Source organism: Vigna radiata, chromosome 7 (assembly GCF_000741045.1).
Source record: "Vigna radiata var. radiata cultivar VC1973A chromosome 7, Vradiata_ver6, whole genome shotgun sequence".
Taxonomy (NCBI): domain Eukaryota; kingdom Viridiplantae; phylum Streptophyta; class Magnoliopsida; order Fabales; family Fabaceae; genus Vigna; species Vigna radiata.
In genome coordinates, this window is record NC_028357.1 from 9,660,243 (window position 1) to 9,677,481 (window position 17,239).

Here is a 17,239-nt window from a genome sequence, read left to right on the forward strand (position 1 = left end):
AGTAATGATTTTGTAAATATGGAACTTGAAGGTGTACAATTTTATAATAGGCAAGTTATTAATTGGTACTTCATCTTGCTAGAAGCAGTTACTTAAGGTGGTCATTTTCTATTGTTCACGAGTTGACTCGTTTCTAAATGGGCACTAAAAGTGACGTAAAACGTCGTCGTTGGGGTTTGGAAAATCGAAATCGGAAACTGAAATCCAAGTACAAAACTGAAAGCGAACTCCATATCGCATTTTTGGTGCATTTCCGATTCTTCTCTGACATGGCTTCGCATCTTATCTGCCAATGTCTCACTTTCTTCTTTGGTACAGATATGTTCTCTCTCTCTCACTTCTTTGCCAAATATAGCTTCTTCTCTGACAAATACAGCTTCTTATTTAGCAACCTTCGTGTTTATGATCTACACACAATTCAAGCTTCTGTTACTTCTATTCTCACATTATGCTGCTGAGTTTTGAAACCACCTCTTTTTCTTTAGTTTAAGTACTTTTTTAATATTCTTTTCATTATTTTATATTTCTGATTTTTAATTAATTTGTTCTAAATTATGTTTACAAAATTGATCAAGAATATAAAAAATAAAAAGAAAATAATTTGTAATTTATTGACTTTTATTATGCTGGAAGAGTTTTTTTTTTCTTTTTTTTTTCTTTTCTATGAAAATGCAAAAGATCGTAGGAAAGTTATATTTCGGAAATAGTTGACGATGGAACTCTAGAGCTAAAGAAAATTATTATTCTAGTTTTGAGCTTGTCTTACAGTTTAATGAGTGTAATTAGAATTCATTTGACTTGGTAATTTAAGTTTGTTAAGTTATATATCCTTTTTTTATTTTCTTTATTTAGTTTATATAGATTTTAAAAATTTATATTTATTTATAGGTTCATACAAAAGAAAAAATTGTTTGCATCATAGAAATATGATCAATGACTTAATTTATGTATATATAACTTGAAATGTTGACATAACTAGACTAAGTTCAACTTTCACCTCTAAATTTATTTGACTTGATAATATAGTTTTTTGTGACAATTTTGATGATGCATACTTATCATTTGAAGAAGAGTTACACGGTTATAAAGATCATAATTAATGATATAATATAAGAGAATTGAAGACAGAAGCTTGGAAATATTTTTTCATTTTTAGTTATTTAAATCTTATGGTCATAAGAATTTATGTTTTGTGAACGTATTAACTTATATATTTAGAGTTTTAACTTATATAATATTAACGTATTTGTCAAACTTATTTATTTACTAAATTTGTTCTTTTTTCTTATGATATAGACTCTTACAAGTCAGGAGTCAAGTTTATAAAATTATTTTAAACTAAACTGTTTGAAAAGTTTTCTTTTTCCAAGTAATTATCAAAACTCCCTTTTACACTATAGTTCTATTTTGAAACTAGCGATGCACTTTTGAAATAACTATCCGAATTTTCTTTCAAACTTATTATGTTTATGAAATTTATTCTCAAAATTTTGGTTGATTCAAAATAAGAATAATATTTCCAAAACAATTTTCGGTCCAAAACTAGCATAACCTTACCTGCAACTCCCATGTGTGATTATTTATGATCTTAATAGAACATAATTTAGTAGCTCCCACGATTTGTGATTCACAATTTTAATTTTAAGAAGAAATATATTAGGTTTATTACAAAGATGAAAAATGCAAATTTCCAAGATGCAAGGTCTTTTAGTTGAAGAAAAAAAAGCTTCCAAGACTCGTAAGATGACCGAAATGTATATATAATTATATTTTTGACTCCAAATGTATGGTTATTTCAAAAAGTTGTGGAAATAACACTAAACTCAATAAGTCTTGCACTTATTTCAATTATTACCACAAAATGTCAATTAGATTTTTTTACATAAATTCGTATAATATCCATAATATTAATTTAAACTTTATTATTATTATTATTAAATTGAAAGGTTTTAAAAACGGAGAGACTGGATTAAAAAAATATTAATAGTGAGACGAAAATTATAAAAATAAATAAATAATAAAAGAAAAAATATAATTAAACCTGTTAGTGTATCTAATATCTGTCCTTTTCAATTTCAATACAGATATCTTCCATCGCAGAAACTCTCCTCAAACGGTCTGACCACGCTATAATTAACTCATTTTTGGGTATGGAAAAAGTATATAGTTTTGATTAATCCACATTTTCTTCTGAACCTTAATACTTAACCTGAAACCATGATATTAATTTATTAAAATACATTCCTCTTTCCATAAATATTTTTCTTATATACTCGCACATGAGGACTAATTTCTTAAGTTTAATGGTTTCTTTAAGAGAAGAACAAACAAAAGAAAAAAAAAATAAAAATAAAATGAAGAAAACCTTGTAATATATATACTTATATTAATTGTATACTAATGAGCCAACCTGTAACAATAAAGCCTCCCATCTAATTTCATAATTGAACTTCATTTAAATTAGGCGCATAAATAATAATGAAATAAAGAAAACCTAACTTTATTTTAGTGTGTAGAAGAAGGCAGAAATAAAATTTGTAAGTGAGAAAGACATAAACGTTTTGACAAAGTCGTTTTATGTGGAAACATGGTAGTGGGATTATCTTAATTAATTAGTGCTGGATCAAAGGGTTTCCAAAGTCAAATGTATGAATATGTATGGATAATGTAGGAGGGTTTCTCCTTTACCCACTCATGTTTTCCATTCACATTTGACGCTGTCTGTAATGTAAACAAAACATTTTACTACGCCCACACCAACACCAATAAATATCTTCTTTCAATTTTCACACTTTTCATCAACAAACTTTATAGGTTTAAACCTCTTTTTGGTCCCTAAGTTATAAGCGGATGTTCAGTTTAGTCTCGGTTTTTAAAAATGTAAATCTTTGGTCCCTAAGTTATAAAAAAATGTATCAAATGAGTCTTTTTTGACTTGAAATACTGTTTTTGGTTGTTTCTTAACAACTGCTACATCTTTAGATTACTCTGATTTGTTTCTTAATAATAACTAACACTTTAGATTGCTCTTTGTACTTTGACCATAAACATAAAAAAAGGACTCACTTGATACATTTTTTATAACTTAGGAACTAAAGGTTTACATTTTTAAAAGTGAGAACTAGACTGAACATACTCTCATAACTTAGGAACAAAAAGATGTTTAAACCAACTTTATATCACCATATTTAAAAGTCAATACATATAAATTCACTATCATTCATTCATTATAATAATCTTAAATTCTTTTATTATTTAGAATTTATATCCTCTTCCTTCTATAATTCCTTCCAAACTTCTCTTTTATCTAAACTTATATTTTTTTTTTCTTATCATATTTTATAAGAAAGTAAGAAAATGAGAGAGGTTTGGAAAGTAGTGAATGATATATGTGCATTAGATTAAGAAAGAGATGTGAGCGATATAATAATCGTGATGGCCGTCCAAGGTAGGAAAAGAACAGAATCCAAGGTAAAGTTTTAATCAAAAGCAAAAAGAATTGGTGAAAAGGCCTTTTTCTTAGGGCAATTGCATTCCCCCAACTAAAAGTAAATTCGATGAGCCACTGTACTTAATTCTCACCATTAAATACTCCAAACACTATTAATTCACAACTAATTCTCTCACCAAAACACTTCCATAATGGAATTGGTTACCTTTCTGCTTAATTTAAACATAATCATCTATAGTTTAATAGTTTAATAGCAGTTGTTGTTACTTGTTAAATTGCAACATCACAACCGATTCAAAATTGTGAAGACTGTACGACAAATTCATCCCAAAAAACAAACGCATTCAATCACGATGGCACCACCTCATACGTGTGTCTTCACTTGATGTTTGACAAAGTAAACCTTTCCCTTTCCACCCAGCTGCATTGCATGTCCATTTATGACACACACCAACACCCATTCTTCCCTCTCAAATTACCTATTCATCCTTCTGCCGCTTTCAGGAACCTCAACTTCAATTAACCGCTTCCACTGTTCCCAAACTGTCACCCAACAAAACAAACTTTCTTAAGACAAACAAGGACAAAAACATAACTTGCAGTTATCAATGAACAGAAAAAACACAACATCATATTTCTTCTCACAATCCTCCTTTCCTCTACTCGCTTCATGTCTTTCAATATCATGCTCCAATCCTCGCCCTTCCTCGCCCTCCTTTTTCTTTTACTTCTTCTTCACACTTTCTCTATACCATCATGTCATTGCCAAACCACCACTTCTCCTCCTCAGAACATCGAAACTTTCTATCCAAATCAAACTTCGCCACCACAAACACCTGAGACATCACCACAGACACAACAACCACCAGCTCTTGACACACCACCTGCCCGTGCTTCTTCCCGTGGTAAGATAGCCAAGGCGGTGGCTACAACTGCAGCCAGCACCATCGTTTTTTGTGGTTTAATTTTCTTTCTGGTGCAGAGGTTCTTGAGGGCCAGAAAGAGAAAGAGAGAGGTGATAAGCAACACTGCTTCTGGTGGAGATAACCGTGTTGTGCCTCAGGGAAATGTGTTTGAGAGAATTGATGGAAATGTGAAGGGGTTGATTGTGGATGAGGATGGTTTGGATGTGGTTTATTGGAGAAAGCTTGAAGGGAAGAACTCTGACAAGGATCTATATAAGGAGGTTTTGAGTAGTCCCAGAAACAAAGAAAAAGAAGATGGTGATGATGAAAATCAGGCCAAGAAGTCCAACTCCGTCCAAGAAGTTCCTCTCCTTAGAGGGAAATCTTCAACTTCCCACTTGAATGTATATCCAGAAGATGATGAGCCATACAGATTTTCCCCACTTCCTTCTCCTCCTGCTTCTTATACTTCTGTTTCTGTTTCTGTTTCTGCTCCCTCTCCTTCTACTCTTCCTTCATCAGCTGGGGTTGTTATCAAGGGTGCTCAGAAACCAGACTCTCCAACTCAACCCTCTACTCCACCCCCTCCCGTTTCACCATCAACACCTTCATCCTCTACTTCTGTTTCAGCAGTTCCGAAAGCAAATAATCCTGCGCCGGCACCTCCCCCTCCCCCAATCCCAGCCCGAAGGAGTCCGGCACCACCTCCTCCTCCAGCCTCATCAAAAGCACCACCTGCTCCCATTCAAATTCCAGCTATTAAGCAAGGAAACTCTTCAGGAAAAGGCATCCCAGAAACCAGCAATGACCAAGTGAAGCTGAAGCCTCTGCATTGGGATAAGGTCAATACTAATAATGCTGATCACTCCATGGTTTGGGACAAAGTTGATCGTGGCTCTTTCAGGTGATCCTCGTGTGTTATGTTTAGTTAAATGAAATAATAAAATGTATATTTTGCTCATTCCGGCTTTGATTTTACTGATCATCAAGCATAATATTTCAGGGTTGATCAAGATCTCATGGAAGCTCTCTTCGGTTATGTCGCCACCAACCGGAGATCTCCCAAAGGAAAAAGTCACTCAGCCATTCCAAGCAACGATGCCTCAGCTTCATCTGCAAAAGTTTTCCTTCTTGACCCGAGAAAATCACAGAACATTGCTATTGTTCTCAAATCTCTTGCAGTCTCACTAGGTGAAATTGTTGATGCACTCACTGATGGTATGGGCCTCAAACCAGATACTCTTGAAAAGCTTGCTAGAGTTTCCCTAACAGAAGAAGAGCAATCTCTCATCCTTGAATACAAAGGAGACCCGGCAAGACTTGCAGCAGCTGAATCTTTCCTCTATAATCTCCTCAAAGCTGTTCCCTCATCTTTTAAGCGCTTGAATGCCATGCTATTCAGGTTGAACTATGACTCGGAGATTCAAGAAACCAAGGAATCTCTGCAGATCATTGAACTGGGTTGTAAGGAGCTTAAAAGCAAAGGACTCTTTGTGAAGCTTCTTGAAGCAGTGCTCAAGGCAGGAAACAGAATGAATGCAGGAACTGCAAGGGGCAATGCACAAGCTTTCAATTTGGCTTCTCTAAGGAAACTCTCTGATGTTAAGAGCACCGATGGAAAAACCACATTACTTCACTTTGTGGTTGAAGAGGTAGTCCGTTCTGAGGGAAAAAGGGTTGCTCTTAACCGCAATGGCAGCCTGAGAAGTAGCAGCAGTAGGAGCAGCAGCAGTAGCAATGGAAACTATGACAACAATGTCGCTTCAAATGAACTGATAGAAAGAGAATATACGACACTAGGATTGCCAATTGTGGGAGGGATCAGTTCTGAGTTATCCAATGTTAAGAAAGCAGCACAAATAGATTATAACAATTTAGTTAATTCAATCTCGGCCCTCTCAACCCGGTTAGTCAAAGTTCAAGAACTGGTTTCCTTGTGTGGAAATAACGAAGAAGGACATTTTGTAAAGCAAATGGATCATTTTCTTAGAAATGCTGAGGAAGAGCTGAAATTATTAAGGGAGAAACAAGCAAGTGTATTGCAGCTTATCAAGAAAACAACACAGTACTATCAAGGAGGAGCTTCAAAAGAAACTACAGAAGACAATCTTCAATTGTTTGTCATAGTGAAGGATTTTCTGGGAATGGTTGATCAAGTATGCATTGAGATTGCACGTGATATGCAGAAGAGAAGATTTCCTCCTAAGGTCATTTTTGGGTAGTCATCATCACTGGAACCTACACAAATCAGTTGTGATCGTAAAGTTGCTGAAACATACCACAACATATAGCTCCAAAAACTATTCAACTTGTGCTGTTGGATGAGGGGGCTGAAGTTCTCTAAATAAGATTTCTGAAAGATTGGAGTTTTGTTGTGCCATCATCATTCAAAGTTTGTAGAGTTTACCATGGGCTACAACTCAAAAGGCAATTCCTAACCACAAAATCTTCAGAAATAGTGTGCAAGCAGGCTATGGTTTTACAATTCATAATCCGAAACCTTCTTCGTCGTTTTAACATTTTCCAGTATTACATGTGTAAATGTAAGCGTCAACAATTCTTGATCAAATTTAAATTCTGGTGCATATTTGTTCGATTCCTTGAGCGTTAACCAGAACTTGGTTACTTCTTTCTGTTGTATATAGTATTGTAATTTGTAACTTTGGATATATGGATTTTATTCATATTTTTTCAGATAAAGATTTATGTCATATGCAAAAAGATCATAGAATTAATAACTGGTATAGTGTTATAAACGTGGTTAGTCAATATTTCAAAGACTAAGTTAATAGTAGTAATTAGTGTTAGATATTTTAACTCAACTACATATGAGGTGAATTAATAATATATGGCTGCATAGCCAATTTTTGGAAAATTAAATTAAATTGTTAAAATAGTATCAAAATTATCTGAAATTTATTTTGGCAAAAATATATGTTTGATAAGGACAAAGTGGATCATGATTCTCTCAAATTTCTTTCTTTAAATTTTTTAAAAGAAATATATATATATATATATATATACATATATATGTTAAATTATATTTTAGTTATCCTAAATTTTATTTTAAACTTTTAATTCTTCTAAAATTATTTAAAACATTTACACAAGAGAATAAAAAGAAATTGCATGGTTGACTTGGCATAATCACACGTCACCAGATAACAAGTTTGGTGAAAAACAAAAGTTGACCTAAAGAGCCAACAGAATTGATGTCATAAACAATGTTGTTTTAATTTATTCAGCAAGAGATTGATTCACAGATTGCTGCCAACCTTTCACCAAATAAGATTTGCTGTTAACTACTCCTCTACACGAAACAGTAAATTTGGCTTGACAATGTCCCCCAAATTCATAAAATAAATTCCAATGGACAACCATTTCAACAACCTTCTATTTTTCTACCTTCTTCGTATTAGGTGGTCTTCACAACTACACCTGCATTTTAAGTGATTTAAGATAAATTCCTCTGTAGCATTTCTAAGAAAATAAAAAAACAAATAATGATTTAGCAATGACGCCCATCTAGTCAATGATGTTGACTTTCCCTTTCTAGCCATACCCAAAATCAATCAAGAACAAGACACCTGAAGCTTAACTCTTATACTGTGAAAAATTGTTCAATGCAACTGTGCAAGAGTTATTGCTTGTGTAGTATGTATTCCCATTTTCAATTCCTTATTGGGTCCCAAGAGCTTTTCCCTTGATCCCACCCAAAAATAAATACAAATATTCCCCAATAGATGGAAACAATGCAACCAGTCATAAGAAAATGCATGCATTCTCATTCTCACATTGGACATTATAGTTATACAACATTGTTTCTCACACCAAATTTATTACCAATAATTGATGCTTTGCTCCTTCCTACTCCTTACATTGTTCATCAGCTCCTATAGTCCTATATAACTAGATAATTGGTTCTCCTGTTGCAGACTAAACTAAGATATCATAGTGTGACCAGACCTAAGATATCATAATGTTTTCAACCTCTTTTTCTCATGCTTCTTAGGCTACCTCCATTTCTCCATCTTAATTTCCTCCTGCATAAGCACACAAGACAAAAACAGCAGTTAATATAGCAGAGACTTTCCACGTATTGGATGAAAAGATTTAACACGACATGGTTGGTCAACTATAATTTGAATTATTCAGAAAATCGTCCTACTTTCCACTATTTATGCTGTTTTATTACCCTCACTTTTGTGGTAGTAGGTATATTTGTATATAATTTAATGGATATAGCAGTGTAATGATATTTTGAAGATCTTTTATAATGATTTTAATTCTGGGGGGTCCATAAGAATCCTTGCCAAAATCCCCAAAGTTGCAAAGGCAGTAAGTACTATGCTTCACAGCTCATAATAAATTCAGTTTTAGATTTGAAAATAATTTACCTTCCATGCCTCTAAGATTTTCAGTTAAATTTTAGTTTTTTTCCAGTTGCAACAGTTGCATAGTTTACTTGAAGTAGCTGACACCACTTACGGGGAAAAGACAAACTGTCTACAACTGTTTAGGAAAACATAATGGCATTATATAGTAGGACGATTTGATGGAAAAGAAAAAGAAATTAGCAAACAGTGTGGTATAGTCCTTTAAATGATGACAAAATGTGGAAAGTGGACCTTATGAACTTTCATCATTATCTCTTACGTGAACCTCCACTAACTACTGAATCACTATGCTCATTGGGCAGAAGATAGGTTTGCTTTTTTAGAGCAAAATAAGATGGCTAGATCATACAGCTATTTTCTTATTCCTACAATCACCACCAGACTGTTAAGTTGGACAACGCAAGTTTCAACTGGCTTCAATTATATATTAAGTATTAAGCATGAACAAAACAAAATTGAGATGGGGTTTAACAAACTACTATTCATGCATGAAAAGATCAGCTATATAAAGTCTTCACCCTATTTGTTGAACTGGTAATGATAAATTTACAATGCACAGTAGCAAACCTTCTGTGGGTGGTTTTTGGATGCTTTCTGACCCTGGTGAAAAGCTGGCAAGGAAGTGGCCTTGATATTATGTTTTATCTTTTCCTCCTGTGTCAAAAGTAAACATTGTTAAGAATAGCCCAACTTATGATAACCCATTCTGTAGATTCACGCAGACACACTCAAGCAATGGCAAGAGAAGGAAAGTGTACCTTCGATTTCGATTGATGATGCGTTCTTTCTACCTCTTTTGCATAAAATTTTTCTTCTATTTTTCTTGGAAACTGAATAAAATACAAAAGATTAAAGAGTTTGATCAGTAAAAACAAAACAGTAGTTTCAAAATCTCGTGAGAACCCTTGATCACAAGTGCTGGATTGTGTAGACATGCATCAAGAGTCAGGGCACACCTCTTTTCCTTTCTCTGCTTTAACATCAGGTTTTAGGCCGAAAGCAGTTCGCGCAGTATTCCCACTTCTTTTACCAGCATTGTCAACCTTGGGTGACCTATTTCATTCAAAAGCATCAGCTTACATGCAATTGAACTCCTTATACGTTCATCAAATAAGTTTTATGGTGCACATTCTGGTAATGAAGGAAGGAAATAGGAGGGCTGACAATCAATAGTCTTACTGAATGACCATGTATAATGATTTTCATGTTGCTTCAATCATAAACAAATTCTCTCCCTTCCCCACTAACAATTCTCCAGCTATGGTTTAATCTGTTCCGAATTTTCACTATATTATTAAAGACTCAAAGTTTTACTTCAAAAGTCTAGTTCAGATGCCTCAGTTGAGTGAGACACGGGACAAGCAAGAAGAGTGCATAGGTTAAAAATAAATAATGCAGTCATCACCCCCTTCCTTGTGGAACCTCAATCAGGATGGTTCCTCCTTTCAACCCAAAAACTATAATCAATCATATTTTATTTCAACATTAGACCTATTTGGTTGAACTTCTCCATAAACAATGTTAAAAGAGAACAAGAAGGAAATATGAAATAAATTTCTTCAAAAGTTATAATTAGTTTATACATAAGCTAATTTGTAGAAGTTATCTCTCATTTTGCTTCTTCAAAATAAGATTTTTTTACTCACTCAAATTAAGTTTAGCTTTTGGAAAATTTCATTTCATTCTTTTCTTCTTATATTCATCTCCTACAAGTGTTCATGAAGTTTCCCAAACAAATATTATAAATTATATGGAAGATGGGGGATTGGGAACCCTGGCTTAAAGGCTTGAATAATTGCCTTGTGACCCAAGTCACATATTTGAGTAATAGAATCAGCATCCTGCAAATGGAAGTAAGACTCTCTAATATAGGGTCACATAGTGGCCATTTTATAGCACTGTGCTTTAGTAAAAAAAAGCCTTTGATAAAAGGGTACCACAACCTGGAAAAACAGAATGCTTATAGTTGGTATTAAAATGATGGGGCGTAAGTTAGTAACTCAATGTTATAGTCATAGGATAACAAAAGAAGTCTGAATTCGGAAATTGATTGACAAAATAACAAGTAAGAGCGCATTGCACCAAATCTGGTAGTCAAAGGAAGTTCAGTTGAATAACGATTTGGCCTATGTTCACAATACTGCCATATGTCTAATTTGTATGTAAGCAAGATTTTACGGGACAAATCAAGTTACAAGTCAAGTTTATAATGTAAAATCATGACTTATTTCAGTTATAGAATAGATATGATGATTTACTGTTTATACTTTCCTCATTTACTCACATTTATATGTTGTTTCCATGACTAACACTCCCCCACCGAAAACCAACAAAATTTGGTCTCTATTCAGATTGTTGCTTTTCAGCATGCAACCATAAGAGGTTAAAAACAAAGTTATTACATGAAGGAAATGAAATAGATGAAAATAAGAAACAAATTAGTAATGTAGATTCAAAACTTACTGCCCATATTCCTTTCGCAGAGATATAGATGTCAGATTCCTTGCCTCTGTCACCTTTGAAGGAACCTGCTCAAGAAAAATATAAGCAAATGTTCTCAAACGAAAGTGATTTTCTACTGGTAAATATAATGATATAAGCATTTATCAACAATAAACAGTTATCCATGCTTTTCCAAACACCTTTTCTTTTACCAAAGATTTGTTTTCACCAGAAGTTTTGGGCTGATTGAAATTATTCTGAAACGTCTTGAATGCTCGTTTGACTATGTCCTTATCCCCCATTCTCTCCATAATCAAAGATTTCCTCACTGTAGTACGCGGACCAGGTTCAGATTGGCTTGGACCCAAGCTAAGGGACATGTGCAAAGTTTCATTAGGAACTTTTCTGTTCTCTGCAGTGGAAGCAGTTTCCCTCCCAGATATTGATGGAGAAATTTCCCTTTTAGTTGAAGATGCAGATGCAAATGTTTTAGTGGGAGTCGATGTTGGCTTTGGATTCCTAGGAGTGGAAATTCGAGATGCCTTAGGCTTAGACGTAGGTTGCACGGATTTCTTCTTCCCCTTTAATGTATTACTTTCTCTGCTCACTGGGGTAACCTGTCCAAACTAGATGGTGAAAAAATAGAATAATGGGAACCAAATAGCCAAATTTTAAATGGTGCTACCTATCATTTAACCACTCATTTTTTTCCAATGATCCTAAATTTGCTGAGTACATGAATTAATGTATACCTTCTTAGATACCTTTGGGTTATCCAAGGTCTTATATTGTGCTTCAATTTCTGAAGCCCTTACTGGCTCATTGTTTACATTGTGTGAAATTTCCTTCAAACCTTCAGCTTCAATGTTAGGACTTTCTTCTTTACTCCCTCCTTGTTCAATGCAGACAACTTCTTCATGTTTCTCTATCAGGGAACTACCCGATCTTCTCTCCAGTTCATCATTCACTTTTCCTCCCTCAACTGATGAACCTTGATAATCTCTTGAAACTGCAGCATACTCCTCCAAATTACTCACATCAGTCCTAACAATCTCACCGACTGAATTGGTTTCTTGCTTAACCCCTTCACTAGAACCTTGAGCATTGGAAATATCACATTCTGCATCAGTCACACAACTGTTACAACTCAGATCTTCATCATTTTGATATTGTGTCTTAACAGAAGCTTTCTCCGTCTGCTTCTCTTGAGCAAGCAATTCGGCTTTCCGGGCAGCAACGTTCTTGTAATGAGCTTCAAAGTAAGCTTTCTTCTGAGCAACTGATCCAGGTGTGGCACACTTCTCAACTTCTTCCAAGTACTTATTTGGTGAGAAAGCAGACCATTTCTCCCAAGACAAGGAATCGTTCTCAAATCTACCGAACGAAACAGACACTTGCAAAGCAGGATTGGAAGCTGCCGTCTCCCCCATCTAATTACACAACGGAGAGGAAAGACAAACGAAATCCAAAAACAAAAACTGCGTTCATAAAAACAAGGTGCCAACATAAGGACAATTCACAATAACACCAAAAGCACATGATTTTGACAGATACAGACTGAGAAATCAACAAATTACATAAATTTGAAAAAAAAAAAAAAAAGAAAGAAAGAATCAATCTTTACTCTAACACAACCAAAAGGATAAATGGGTTTACCTTGCCTTCAAAAATTGGTGCAACAACAACTACTCGGTCATAACCCTATATGACCCCCAAAGGTACAGAGCCATTTCCTGCAAAGAAGCAGCAGTGGGGAAAATAATTATTCGGGGGATCTCAATGGAAATGGCAAGAGTAGTAAAAATTGTCACAATGGGACAAAAAGAAGACATAGAAAAATTTGCAGCAAATGATGAGTAAAGGAATAGAAGGGACATGTGCATGTGGTGTGAGAATGAGAGAGCACTCATTCTCAGATTCTCTCCTTAACTTCGGTTTCCACCTCACCTTTCCAAAGTAAAGGCATAATTTATCTGCTTTTTGTACTTGTGCTGCTGTGCAAATTCCGAAGTCCTAAATGATAACCCCAATCATCAAAGACAAAGCAAGCAATCAAACAAGAGTGAGCTAATTCCAGGGGTTGTAGATCACACCAACTGCATCATACTTGCAAAGATCAATTAACTTTTAATGACATTTAAGTACCACTACTTTCCAGTGAAGGCCAAAGTGTAGTGGAACAGACAGAGTTGGAGTTGATAAAATAATTGAGAAGGAAAAGCACAAAAAGAAAAGAAATGACTTTTCAGCAAAAGAATAGTTTAATGTAGTAAAGGAGATTAGCTGGCACGACTTATAAGCTTCCACCAAACATAAAACAAAGTTTCATTTTCCTGTTATTAACTAACTAACCACACCAATGGACTCTAGCCTACACATGTCGCACAGAAGGGTTCAGAAACCGTGGGAGAGAGAGCCAAGACGGAGGTGGTGATAAATGAGATTGGATGAACCAATAACCATGACATGAAATTGAAGGCAAGGAAAAAAGGCCCACGTGAATAAAGGTGCACAGTGTGCTAGGAATTGTGTGAAGGTTACATACATCATACATGTGTCATGTGACAGGTTTCTCTACTAGCTGCATTAATTATCAACCTCACTTCCCCACATGTGGACCCATTTGGTTCACTTCAACTACAAACTGCACATTTCATCTATTTGAAAATCTTTTCAATAACTCGTTTCTAAGAATTTAGAAAGCAGTAAAAGAAGGTGTAAGATAAGTTTTTGCACAGTAAAATTAAGTCTACCTCAATCTTACACCTCAGAGTGTGGTTGCAGAAATTGGGCCAATCCATACAATCAAAGGACGTATGCTACGTTGGACTTGACTTGAGGGAGAAGTCGTTTTCAGTGGCTCACTCTCTGACTTGAAGAAGTTGATTAGATAACATTTTCCAATGGCACTTGCTTTGTCTCCCCCGCTTCCTATGCACATAAGCTATTCTATCAATAGCCCCACTCACACAACCATGTCAACTTTAATTAATATTCTCACCATCTACAATGTTACCTCAACAGGTATTTAAGATCACAACCCGTAAACTACCTATCTTTGCCTTGTAATCTAATCCAAAAGGGTATCTAAAATGAGAAACCTTTTCGAGGTGTGTGAATTTTTTGTCATTCGATTTCTTTATAGCTATTTCTCCATCAGACCCAAAAAAAAAAATTCAATCTTTTCAAGCAATCTTCAAATCGTATTCTTACTAAAGAAATGACGTACAAGGGTGATGCGTAGTGTATGCATATATGCTTGTGATAAAAAAGAACCAACAAGCTCCACTACTATAAATTGATAACTGGATACGATAACTATATAATTCTTTGTTGTAAGCAATTTTGGATAGAAAGACAATACAAAATAAAATCCATTCATCTATAAATTATAATTAGATTATATATATAGGGGTTTGTTAACACGCGTACGCCTGTTTTTCAGTTGGTACGTTTTAACAATGTGTACCGGATTATAGTAGACAAAAATACCCTCATTTATCAAGGATTCTAAGTTTTAAAGTCAAGGTATTTAAATAATTTTCATTCTCAAAACTAAAAAAAAAAAAAGAAACCCCCAAACCATTATTCACCTCCGTCATTCCTCTCAATCCTTCCTCTTTCATCTCTCTCACTCCAACATCATCTTCTCTCTCACCTTCCTCACTTATCCAATTTGTTTCTCTCTTGTCTCCATACTCTCCCTTAGCCATACACAACAACCCATGACATCGTAATTTGTTACTCTTGCTCTGTTCGTTCATTTGGAGGATGTATTATATATTTTCCCTTCTTATTATTATTAAATTTTATTTTTAAATTAAATCATGTTAATAAAACCTTCATAAATCAATTAAATTTTCATAATTTTCATACATTATTTACACATCTACACCACATTTCATTATATTTTTAAAGAACAAGATATTTCCCTCTATTGTCCTCTTCCCTTTACACAAAATGTTTCTTTTTCCTTTCTCTATTGGTACGGATACATGATGTAAGATTACAACCTAGAATTGAAAGAATTGTACTCCTAGGGAGCTCTTCTATACATATTTCTTTAATTTCCTTATGTCCATTTTTTATCACTGAATCAACTTCTACAAGCGTTTAAAATAAACTTTAACTATTGTGCAAGATAAAAAACAGTAAAATCATTTTTTATCTTTGAGATTGGGAAAGAGTAACACATTGATAAATATAAAATTATTATAAAAGAGTAAACTTTTTCAATTTTTAAAAAATATCTCTGATTCAAATTACCACCATCATCTTCAATTGGGTTGAGATGAGAAAAAAAATGTTGGAGTGATGACAGAGAAAATGTTGAGATGAGAGAGAAAATATCTCTGATGAGAAAGGGTTTCTGATTTTTTTTTTCAATTGGGGCAACAGTAGGGATGACAGAGAGAATGATGTTGGAGTGAGAGAGATGAAAGAGGAAGGGTTGAGAGGAATGAGGGAGGTGAGTAATGGTTTGGGGGGTTTCTTTTTTTTTTAGTTTTGAGAATGAAAATTATTTAAATATCCTTGACCTTAAAACTTAGAATCCATGATAAATGAGGGTATTTTTGTCTACTATAATCCGGTACACATTGTTAAAACGTACCAACTGAAAAACAGGCGTACGCGTGTTAACAAACCCCATATATATNATATATATATATATATATATATATATATATATATATATATATAGACACACACGTGTGTGTATTTGTGGGAGTTCTCTTATATAGTATTTTTCACCTATTAATATTAATCCATCCTTAAAAATAAACTTTAAAATTCTATTTTTAAAACAAAACTTCAAAATAATATTTTTGTAAAAGAAGTTTACTTTTTTTTTAAATGTAAATACGAAAAATTGGTTAGATCAATTTGATCTACATTAATAGAAGAATGCATTGGGTTTGAGAAATAATTTATGGATCATTAAATGAATAGATTTAATTTAATCTATATTTTATACTTGATAGTAACGGATGAATTTAATTGTAGATGGCCCAAATAAGAAGTAAACCAATGAATACATTTGGAATAGATGAAAAGAAAAAGTTGGTAGATAATTATAAAAAAAAAAAACGTTTTAAAATATCAAAAGAGAGCAAATTTTGTAATATATCAATGTCTTTAGGCAGTTTGTTAGTAGGGAAGTTAGGGACCGCTACTTTTCTCCCCAAGGAGCCTAACCTGGTCTTACGAGCTTATTAAAAATGTCAGCTAAAAAAACAAAGTTTGGGCTTTAAAGAATAAAGCTTGTTAGATCTGACAAGTTGGCATGTAAAAAATAATGTAAAAAGAAAATTAAAAGTGATTTGCATACACATGAGTGACTTACCATCATTAATGCATACTTTCGATGTTACTTATAACGAAAAAATAAAAACTAATTTGTTCATTGTAAATTTTATCTATTTACAAATAAAGAATAAGATTATAAGAATTAAAGTATGAAAACATAAGAGATCAAATTTTAAAATAGTAACGAATTCCAAAATTGCGTTATATTTTAGGAAAAACAATATATAACCCTATCATTATTATTATTATTATTATTATTATTATTATTATTATTATTATTATTATTATTATTATTATTATTATTATAAATAATTATTGATCACTTAGAAGCTTGAAGATGAAGTGTGTGATAATTCTGCTCACATACTTTATTCAAGTTGATGAAGATAGTATTTGATTTTTGTTTTTAAGTTGTATTTTGGATTTAAGATGTGTTAATAACTCTTTAATATTTTATTTGAATTTGATTAATTTAGAAAGTGTATAAAAGTTATTTAGGAATTTGAATTGTGTAAGAGTCTCCGAAGAGTCCCCAAAGATGTAGTTTTAGAGGGGACAGGTGTTTCAAAATAAATGGATCGAGGGGTGTATGAATATATAAATAAAAATTTCAAAATCTCAAAGCTCGTCTCATTATTTCACATGTTCCATGTCTCTAAAACTAGAATTTTTTACTTTTCTTGTTGGAAAACAGGTAGGCTTTGTTTCAACACCAAGAGGGGGTGAATCGGTGAGGT

The 17,239-nt window shown here is 33.5% G+C and overlaps 2 protein-coding genes across 7 annotated transcripts; one reads left to right on the forward strand and one right to left on the reverse strand.

The window, feature by feature from the left end:
- The first annotated feature begins 3,618 nt into the window (after positions 1 to 3,618).
- Positions 3,619 to 7,054, forward strand: LOC106765884 (formin-like protein 4). The gene is made up of 2 exons (XM_014650655.2): positions 3,619 to 5,260; positions 5,360 to 7,054. Exons 1-2 carry the CDS (start codon positions 4,122 to 4,124, stop codon positions 6,576 to 6,578), a joined length of 2,358 nt encoding a protein of 785 aa, XP_014506141.1. The 5' UTR covers positions 3,619 to 4,121; the 3' UTR covers positions 6,579 to 7,054.
- A 918-nt stretch (positions 7,055 to 7,972) lies between these two features.
- On the reverse strand, positions 7,973 to 13,698 carry LOC106769329 (protein WVD2-like 4). Of its 6 annotated transcripts, none has more exons than XM_014654912.2 (9): positions 13,143 to 13,698; positions 12,852 to 12,928; positions 11,960 to 12,673; positions 11,396 to 11,812; positions 11,217 to 11,281; positions 9,710 to 9,806; positions 9,512 to 9,583; positions 9,321 to 9,407; positions 7,973 to 8,399 (listed from the first exon to the last, which is right to left on the reverse strand). In XM_014654912.2, the coding sequence occupies exons 3-9, from the start codon at positions 12,623 to 12,625 to the stop codon at positions 8,370 to 8,372; spliced, it is 1,434 nt and encodes a 477-aa protein (XP_014510398.1). In that variant the 5' UTR covers positions 12,626 to 12,673; positions 12,852 to 12,928; positions 13,143 to 13,698; the 3' UTR covers positions 7,973 to 8,369. The 6 variants fall into 6 exon arrangements, with proteins under 6 accessions (XP_014510398.1, XP_014510397.1, XP_022638824.1 ...); XM_014654911.2 differs by having other exon boundaries at positions 11,408 to 11,812; positions 11,948 to 12,673; positions 13,143 to 13,695; XM_022783103.1 differs by having other exon boundaries at positions 11,948 to 12,673; positions 12,857 to 12,928; positions 13,143 to 13,674.
- Between the last annotated feature and the right edge of the window lie 3,541 nt (positions 13,699 to 17,239).